General features: G+C 40.9%; 1 protein-coding gene across 1 annotated transcript; it reads left to right on the top strand.

Moving 5' to 3' along the window:
- Window positions 1-1,839: 1,839 nt before the first annotated feature.
- On the top strand, window positions 1,840-9,328 carry Bmp15 (bone morphogenetic protein 15). Its single transcript, XM_045139867.1, is given in 8 exon segments — window positions 1,840-1,983; window positions 1,985-2,049; window positions 2,975-3,132; window positions 8,154-8,334; window positions 8,476-8,581; window positions 8,583-8,647; window positions 8,856-9,278; window positions 9,280-9,328. Coding segments are annotated over 8 exon segments (1,191 nt in total).
- Window positions 9,329-10,431: the final 1,103 nt, after the last annotated feature.

Genomic DNA, 10,431 nt, shown 5'->3' on the forward strand with positions numbered 1-10,431 from the left:
TAGAGGAGCAGGAGGAAAGGAAAACTAAAGAGCAAGGTACTTGGGTTCACTTGAAGCGCCAGCCTGTTGTGCCCAGGAAGCATACTTTGGGAACCAACTGAAAGGGGTTTGAGTTGCTTAAACGTATGTTCTGTGAATTCATGGCCTAATAGATTTTGGAAAAATGGCAAACCCTCTGGTCTGTGAAAATAAATATCACAACCAAAAACAAGCAAAGCCTCTGCCTGCTCCAAAACAATGTTGCCTGTCCAGAGAAAGTCTCATTATGAGGTAAAGGACTCCCACAAATCAGGCCTGCCTGATTCACCATCTTCCAGAGGTGTTCTCAACCTGCAGCCTCATCTTCCCTACAAGCCCCAAAAAACTTGGACAAGAGTAGATTTTTTTAAAATATTTTATTTTCTTTTAATTATGAGCGAGAGAGAATGGGCTTACCAGAGCCTCTAGCCACTGCAAACAAACTCCAGACACATGCATCTGGCTTACATGGGTTCTAGCAAATCAAACTTGTGCTTTGTAGGCAAGCACCTTAACTGCTCAGCCATCTCTCCAGCCCAACAGTAGTCTTTTTTTTTTTTTTTTTTTTGAGGTAGGGTCTCACTCTAGCCCAGGCTGACCTAGAACTCACTCTGTAGTTCCAGGCTGGCCTCAAACTCACAGCAGTCCTCCTACCTCTGCTTCTTGTGTGCTGGGATTAAAGGCGTGTGCCACCATGCTGGCTAAGAGAAGGTCTATACTCACTATTTTTCTACAGAATCATGGCCTAGGGATGTAATTGATCCAGTTCTGTTGCCTCCCATTAGATAGCCAGGCCACTTGAATTCCCACAGATTCATCTCTTACTCTCTCAAGTTTCTCTGAGGAAGCTCACTCAGTACTTCCCGTTGTGAACCACAAAATTCTCAGTTGGAGTTCTCAAACTGAACTACACATTAAAATAACCTGTGAACTAAAAAATAAATAAATAAGAAAGAAAGAAAGAAAGAAAGAAAGAAAGAAAGGAAGGAAGGAAGGAAGGAAGGAAGGAAGGAAGGAAGGAAGGAAGAAAGAAAGAAAGAAAAAAAAAAAGAAAGAAAGATAGATAGATGATGACCTTGTAACATCCCAGACTCAGGCACCCAGGATAAATGAAGCTCCTTTGGTGATTCCAGTGTATAGCCAAGATTGAAAACCATTTCTTCAAGCTCCAGCCTCTATACTCACACAGTGATTTCCACATTTTATTGTTTGTAGGGACATCTTGACACACTTGCTAAGTCCCTTTTCCAAAGAATCTCTGTTTGGGTGGACACAGAAGTTTGCATTTTTAACAGTCATCCCAGATAGTTTCTCTATGTGTCAGCAGCAAGGCACATTTTTGGAGAATGTTATATGGCATGAAAGTGGGGTAGAAATAGGTCTCTGTTCCTTTAAGACCTGATTGAGGGGTTGCCTTTATAGCTATAGGGCAGAGGAGGGTAAGGCTGCTCCTTTTCAACCTATTAGGTTGAATGAATTCACCAGTCCTGGCACAGACCTTTTTGTTTAGATTACTTCTGCTTCCCTAAAAGATACTATGTTGCTCCTAGCACTAGAGAGTGGGAAAGGCGTGCTCCCTCATCTCATCTGCTCTTTCTGTTTGTTTTCATGCCAAGGGCCCTAGTTAGGAGACCTGCTTTGACCCAGGACAGAATTCCTACAGGAAGCAACAGTCTGTGTCTGTCTGCCTTTCTTTTATTTCTTGCCTCAGTCTTGGTGTTTGTTGAGCTAGGGTGTGGTTTCCTGAATGAAAAGAAGGGGTCAGGGTGGTGTCCTTTGAGCTTAGTTTGGAGTCTGTTGCTGAATAGCAAGCTTTTCAAGATGGCCCTTCTCATAATGCTTAAAATTTTTCTCTGTGAACTGATATTTGTTAGGGAACACAAGGTACAAATGACAAAAGCAGGGTGGCCCTCCATTGACCCTACTGATGACCCTACCTTACACCTTATTCAAGGAACAGCTAGAAAAAGCCAATGGCAAGGACATGAAGTCACGATAGCAAGGATGTCCCTTGCTTTACAAGCTGAAATTGTACCAACATTCAGCTTGAGGGAGCAAGGTGGTTCTTTTTAGGTAGTAAGCTAGGACAGGGCCCAAAGAGGGAACCCAAAGAGATGTCACATGCATGCTGCAGCAGAACTGGAGTTCAGCATCTGGTCGAGTCTCATACAATCAGCTCTCGCTTGTCACCTACTCAGGTGTGCTGGCCTTTCTCTGAGCCAGCCCCCTCAGCTCTCTCCTGGCTCCACTTGAACCAGAGGGTAAAGCCCACCACAATCAAATTAGAAATACATGATTTGGGAGGGGGAGAGCTTCCTCTACTTTCCCTTCTTGGTTGCTCATCTATCTTTGCCTGAACCTTGGGGGTCCTAGTACCAATAAGACAATACCCCTCAACTCTGGCAGTCAGGCTACAAGAGATATTTTTTTTCTACTCTTTTATTATCTTTTTTTGGTTTATTTTATTTATTTATTTGAGAGCAACAGAGAGAGAGAAAGAGGGGGGGAGAGAGAGAGAGAGAGAGAGAGAGAGAGAGAGAGAGAGAGAGAGAGAGAGGGAGGGAGAGAGAACGGGTGTGCCAGGGCCTCCAGCCACTGCAAACGAATTTCAGATGCGTGTGCCCCTTGGTGCATCTGGCTAACGTGGGTCCTGGGGAATCGAGCTTGAACCAGGGTCCTTAGGCTTCAAAGGCAAGTGCTTACCCGCTAAGCTATCTCTCCAGCCCCTTATTATTCTATTCTTTTTTTTTTTTAAGCTCTGGCCATTTTAAAAATTTCTCTGAAAACCTCCTTTCACATTTGCCTCCATACCCACGCTCAGTTTCCTGCATGGACTCTCAGGCCTCAAGGGTGTATCCAGCCTTGATTCACAGACTCTTCCGAACTCCTCTGAATAAATATAATAGTTTATAATATATCCCTCTGAGTTGTTTACTTCAAGTTGTTGTTAAAACAGAGAAAAAATTCTGGGGATTGGAGTTCAAGAACTCTTCTTGAACCCTAAAACCTCATTACAAGCTGACCTGCATGGGCAAACCAGGGAGAACCTCACGAAAGGAGATACCAATGTAAAGCTAGCAAAGACCCTGCACAATACAGTAAGATTTCTGAGAGGTGAGGTCTCATGTTACCATACTACTTTGCAGAAGAAAGGAAGAAGAGTATAGGTAACGAAAGTCTGGGTGGGTTGACTATCAGTCCTCATTGCCTGGAGGTTGGATTGTTTCCTCAAGCATAGTTTTCAAAGGATGGCAAGTTGAAGGATGGCAAGCCTGAGAAAAGCTGGCTCTAAACCTATTCCCCCTTAGGGCTCCAATTTAAGAACATATTGCTTTGGGGCCTATTGAGCAATTTTTCCCAGGCCACAGTGAATAATGTGTTGGTCCCTATATGTCATAGAAAGTGCTATTACCAGTTTTATCTCCGAAAACCAATCAAAATTACCCAGCTACATTCTTGTGTGGGTGCTGTTTATGTGATGTTTTCTCTCTTAGAAGGCATAGTACAAGACACTGAGTTAGATACTGTGTATGTAGGAATAGACAGAAACAAATTAACACCTGAAAGTCTTGTGTACCTGACTTTGTGACCTTCTGTTATTATGTTTAATCCTTAATGAAAGCAGCTATACTTTACTGTCATAGGACATTAAGCTTAAATTTAAAGATAAGAAAAACAAGGTACAAAAAGATTAGCTCTATAGACAGTGGGTGGTAAAGAAGGGATTTGAGCTCAAGACTGCTTGACTCTAACATCTGTGGATAACTTCTCAAACCTGTAACTGCACTATTCTGGGATTTTGGTATTATGGTAGTTTGAATAGATGCCCCCCCCCAATATAGTCAGTGTTTTATTAGTTTATAGTTTAGATCTACAGTCACCTGGCTGGCAGATGTTTTACTACATGGATTTTAAGGTGTTGTGGTGGGTTTGAAATTCCAATTTAAAGATATGCAAAGTGCCTGAGTTCCTTCTGAAGTGTGCTTTTGGCTTTTGGCTTTTCTCCCTGCTTGGACCTGTGAAAACACACTAGCTTCTGTCATTATAAAACTTCTCCTGGATCTTTAAGCTTCAATAAATATCTCTTCCTCCATAACTGTGCCTGGTTTGAAAGTTCATCTCAGGGAATCTAAAGCTGCCTACTACAGAAATTGTACCAGAATGTGGGGTGAAATGAATCTGACCATATGGATTTTGGTCTTTTGGAACTTTTGTTATAGAACAGCAGGCATGGACTTGTTTAAAACTGAAGGTTTGATTCAGGAGTCCCCCATAAATTTGTGTTCGGAATGCTAGGTCACCAGCTGATGGTAATTTGGGAATTAAAGCCTCCCAGAGGCAGTGTATTGTTGGGGGTGGTCTAAGGAGTGCTATTGCCAACTTCCTCTTGCCAGTGTTTGGCACACTCTCCTGTTGCTGTTGTCCATGTGATGTTGGCTAGGAGGTGATGTCCACCCTCTGCTCATGCCATCATTTCCTCTTGCCATCATGGATCTTCCCCTCAAGTCTGTAAGCGGAAATAAACCCTTTTTCCCCACAAGCTGCTCTTGGTCAGATATTTTTTGCCAGCAATGCAAACCTGACTGCAAGAGGTATGTAGACTCCTCTAGGAGCTCTTAATAATGTAGAGTGGATAAACAATTACATAATGATGGTACAGTATGATGAGTTCTTTGAAGAGGTTAAGCAAGAGGGCTCTCAGGACTCCAAAGAAGGAATGGTTTGCCACTCAGAATTTTAAAAAGGGAAGCAGGCGGAATATTGGAAAGCCTCACTGAGAAAGCAATTCTTGAGTTGGGACTTGGGTGAGAAGTAAGAAGACTGGGCACATATGCAATGAAGTATGTTATGACAGAGAAAATAGTGTAGTGTGTAGAAGTTCATTTAGCAAATATTCAATTACTAAGGGATAGGAATAAAAATGTGATTAAGATAAACATATCCCCTACTTTTAAAATTTTATTTATTTATTTGAGAGAGTGGGAGAGAGAGAGAATGAGACAGATCAGAGCCTCTAGCCATGACAAACAAAGTCCAGATGCATGTGCCACCTTGTGTATATGGCTTACGTGGGTCGTGGGTAATAGAACCTGGGTCCTTAGGGTTTGCAGGCAAGTGCCTTAACCTCTAAGCCATCTCTACAGCCTACAGCTTCTACTTTTATGGAACATGTGTTCTTATCTATAAGATAAGTAAGCAAGCAGTCAATAGTTGCAAATTATGGCTAGTGAAATAGTTGTTATGATAGAGAAAAGTAATGAATCATCTTTTTCAATGGGGTTGTCAGAGAAGTTATCTTTGAAGAAGTGACATTTGAGCAGAGGCCTATAAGAAGTTGTACAGTTGAAGATTAGAGAGAAAAGCCTAAATAGATGGGCTAATATATGAAAGGCCTAGAAAAGAGAATAAGGAAGAAGTGTGCTCTACAGAAGGATCAGTGTAGCTGGACTCTACATAGTGAGCATTGTAGAGAATGGCAGGAATTGAGGCCAACTAGAGACCATCGAAAGGGATCTGGATTCATTACTAAGTACAGCAGAAAGCTGTATAAACCAAGTGTGTACAGATAATATGAGGCTTTAAAGGAAGATAACTAAACTTACAAGTATCCTGGTCTGACTATGGAATATTCTGGTGTCCAGGGATTGTGGAAATGGTCCAGAAATAAATGTCAGATTCATTCACACAAGATGTGTGAGTCATCTCAGACCCTTCCTGGCTTGGGTCCTAAGCAACCCCACCCTACTTCAGGAAGCATGTGATGTCAAGGTCTGAAAGGAAAGATCAGTTCCTCACCAAACAGCCTGCTAAAGTTTTGGGTTGAGTTCATTTTTAGGGTGGGGCAGGTATATGTGTAGGCCTTTTGGCAAGAGTACTGGAAGGTGGGAGTGTGGGATAACTTGAGAAAGTTTGACTTGGGTCTGCTGTGAACTATGGCCCCAAATCTGAGGGTGTGTTAAGTGTGAACTGGAATGCAAACTTCTAAAAATATTTTGGGACATCAAGATATTAAAGAACTTCTTTGTTGAAAGTGCCAGTTCTCCTGGAGAGTTTTAAGCCTGCACATTCAGCAGAGAAGGAAAGTTACATGAATCATATACAAATTCACATGGATATATCTACTAAGGTGTTTGAATGTGAGACTTTGTCCTGTGATGCTCGATTTAAATAGTTTGCTCTCGTCCTTTACCAAGAGGAGCAGAAGTTCAAAGCTCTGTAAAGCCTTCCTTCCAAACCATGGCCACTGGGTGTCAGCACTGCAGTTTGGATGAAAACTCTTAATCACTGTCACAGACATGAAGCTTTTAGCAGACCTCTCAGCAAACAAAAATATTCATGCAATTAGAGTCTTGTAATGATATTTGTGGAAATGGTGGTAAAACTGAATGGGTCAAATGGAAACCTGAATGAAAAAGAGAGACTGAGTTGAAAAGGAAATGGACAAATGAGGAAGTGATATTAAGCAACTCTTGAAGTTGGTAGAAGGAAGACAGGCAGGGATGGTAAAAAATTTTAAAGTGGCTGTCCCCACTAGTTGCTTAACAGATTAAATTATTTTGTGATATCTTGATACTGGTTATAAAATGATGGAAGGCATAACATCTAATATTGGATTTTGCTCCAAATCTGCATTTGTATAATGATATGACATGACAGTTTTCTTAAGTGATCACTTTTTACAATAAATTAATAATATAACTGTTCTCCAATGCATATAGTACACACAAAAATAATTTTCTGAATTTTAAAGTATAGAATTATTTAATTTTGTATTTTGAATGAGATAAGAATTTTCTTTAAAGTCAAAAGACTTAGAATCAAATATTAACTTTACCAGGTGCTGACTTCATGTCTTTTCTTTTTCACTACAGGGGATAGAATCCAGGGTCTTGAACATGCTATGCCACATCTCCACCCTTTTTCTGGATGTCTTTTGATATATTTTCTGTGAGCCTCAATGTCCTTTTCTAAAAATAGTGCTAATAACTATAACATAAGACTACTGAGGATTAAAACAGTGGATACTGGAAGCCTCAAGTTTGGCCAGACAGGCCAAAGGACCTAACAAGTGCAATAGTGGCATGTCTGCTCTTTTGGAAACCAACTGCTCTCTAATTGGACTGAAGTCCCGCTCTATGGGAGAGAATACATGCCTGGTACTGAAAACCTAATCAAAAGCCTATGACAGGGGAGGTCATGAGCATTAGGGGTATAAAACCTGCTTTTGTCTGGACAAATTTATATATTACTCTCACCAAACTTCCCTGAAAGCACTACACTTAAGATTCATATTCATATATCAATGCTACTCTCACTTTTGATTAGAGAGGCTTCTCTTTTCAGGTGGCCCAAAAGGCAACATAGTTCTGAGAAGTGATGGAGGATTGTCCAGCACTGAAACATCTCTATCACATCCTCCAAGGCTCAGGGTCTATTGCAGAAGAGGTGGTGGAAAGAATGTAAGAGCCAAAGGAAGGGTACCACACTTTACAATGCAACTGTCCAGACAGAAATTGGCCTCGATATCAGTGGCATCACAGTGCCTAGCAATACCTTCACAAGACCCTCATAATAGGAAGAAAAGATGATATCAAAATGAAAGAGACACTAATAGAGAGAGTGAAGGGATATTATGGAGAGCAGAGTTGTGAGAGGGGAAGTGGAGGTGGCAAATATCATGGTTTATTGTCTGTAAGTGTAGAAGTTGTCAATACAAATTTAAAAAAGTGTTTATAATGTAATAAATAGTACATTAGTAAGTGCTCAATAAATGATTGGTGTTATCTTGAGTTAATTTTAGGGCTGATTTTAGCTGACAGTTTCTATTGAGATTTTTTTTAAAATTTATTTATTTGAGAGAGAAAGAGGGAGAGAGAGAAACAGAGAGAAAGAGAGAGAGAGAATGGGTGTGTCAGGGCCTCCAGCCATTGCAAATGAACTCCAGATGCATGCATCACCTTGTGCATCTGGCTTATGTGGGCCCTGTGGAAGCCAATCAAGGTCCTTTGGCTTTGCAAGCAAATGCCTTAACCACTAAGCAACCTCTCTAGCCCAATTGAGAAGTTTTGTAAGCGTTGTTCAGGCAAGTGGGTAGGAAACAAATGAATTGTGCCTGTTCTCTTGTATTTGTGCAGGTCCCTGGCACATACAGACCCTGGACAAACCAGGTGCCATATCAACTAGCCAAAGCCACTTGGTTTACTGTCATCACCTTCACTTAGATCACTGCTATCTCTCCTGTTATGTGGATATCTGGATCTCCAAATGCCCAACTAACTACTTTCCTTCTTCAGAAACAGGTTCCTCAAAGCCTTCTTTCTTTTTTTTTTTCTTTTTTTTTTTTTTTTTAGCCCAGGCTGACCTGGAATTTACTATGTAGTCTCAGGGTGGCTTTAAACTCATGGCAATTCTCCTACTTCTGCCTCCTGAGTGCTAGGATTAAAGGTGTATACCACGACAGTTGGCTAAAGCCTTCTCTTATATTTAAAGTCTGGACTGTATTCAGCAAAGACTCTGCAATCGCAAGAAAGGCAGAGTCCTATGCCTCTGTTTCATATGTGTAGCAGTAGAAAGGTAATAAGATTATTGAGCTCCAGTGGCATGGCATTTCATCCTTGGACATTGCCATGTTGCTACTCTTTCTTTTTTTATCTTTTATTTATTTGCAAGAGAAACGCAGGGAGAGAATAGGTACATCAGGGCCCATTGCTGCTATATCCAAACATCAGATGCATGTGGCACTTTGTGCATCTTGTTATGCATGGGAACTGGGGTATCAAACCTGGGCCATCAGGCTTTCTAAACAACTGTCTTTAACCACTGAACAATCTCTCCAGTCCTTTGATACTCTATTTCAATGGCATTCACAAGAGTTTTCAGAAGGCTAAACTTCCAAAAGGACAGGAGTTAATGAAAAGGGAATTTTCTCTTCCCTTGTGGAATGCCCAGCATGCATGCAGCATTGCACCTCAGTTCCTGTGTCCTTCCCAAGAACATGATGGATTTGTAAATAACAAGTATTCCCTCCACCCTTAAAAAGTCAGCTTCCACTGGCTGGAATGGGATCACTGGATCAGTGCTCCTCATCTCTACACCCCAAATTAATGTAAATGAATGTGTACTCAGGTGTTACCCTATGGCCTCAATTTCCCCAACCACGCTGTCATCTAGAGCCTTGTCAATGAGTTGGTAAATCACAGTCCACCTCCATGCTCCTGGGTCCCTTATAAATTTCTCCCTATGTGCATCCTACTAATTGAGGTACAAGAAGTATGAGAGTATGATTGCACAGTCTTATACATTAAGGTAACAGTGACATTACAGCTAGCCCAAGTTTCCCAGGAAACTAAAGAAGGGTTTAAAATAAATATCACTGTTAAAGCTGCCAGTGAAATACCCAATCTATAGGTTCCTTATCTTTTAAATCCACAAATATTTTGTGTTTAAAATTTAAGATTGGGCTGGAGAGATGGCTTAGTGGTTAAGCGCTTGCCTATGAAGCCTAAGGACCCCGGTTCGAGGCTCGGTTCCCCAGGTCCCACGTTAGCCAGATGCACAAGGGGGCGCACGCGTCTGGAGTTCGTTTGCAGAGGCTGGAAGCCCTGGAGTGCCCATTCTCTCTCTCTTCCTCTATCTGTCTTTCTCTCTGTGTCTGTCGCTCTCAAATAAATAAATAAATAAATAAATAAATAAATAAATAAATAAATAAATAAATAATTTAAAAAATATTAAAAAAAAATTTAAGATTATTTAAAAATCTATGAGCACAATGCCAATAACACATCTTATTAACAATAATCTAAAATATCATAAAATAGTTGTCTTAAGCACTGTTGTTTGTCTCTTCAGTTTATTAAAAAGTAGTTCTAGAGCCAGGCGTAGTGGCGCACGCCTTTAATCCCAGCACTCAGGAGGCAGAGGTAGGAGGATCACTGTGAGTTCGAGGCCACCCTGAGACCACATAGTGAATTCCAGGACTACCTGAGCTAGAGTGAAACCCTACCTCGAAAAAACAAACAAACAAAACAAAAAACAACAAAAAAGAAAAGTAGTGCTAATTCCAATCTCCTAGCATGAATCAGTATGATTTAACTGTTAACCAGAACTCTCAATGCTTAGGTAAAATATGCCTTTGGACATGTATGTTCTATTTTGTCTTGTTTTATTGTAAATTTATCAAATGCCACTCGTCCTTGGTAGTAGAACATATGGAATACTAGAGCTGATCTCAATCTGGGTTTGTCTGTTTTGTGGGTCTAGTTGGGCATGGGTGTCAGGGAGTAGACTTGCTATTGGGTGGGGTATTTATGTGTGTAACTCTCCCTTGGAGTAATTGCTTGCAGTGTCACTCCTTAGGATTACGTTTTTGTGGTGCTGAGTGGTAAGCTTGGTAATGGTAAGCAAGTACTCAAC

Source organism: Jaculus jaculus, chromosome X (genome assembly GCF_020740685.1).
Source record: "Jaculus jaculus isolate mJacJac1 chromosome X, mJacJac1.mat.Y.cur, whole genome shotgun sequence".
In the NCBI taxonomy this organism is placed as follows: Eukaryota; Metazoa; Chordata; class Mammalia; order Rodentia; family Dipodidae; genus Jaculus; species Jaculus jaculus.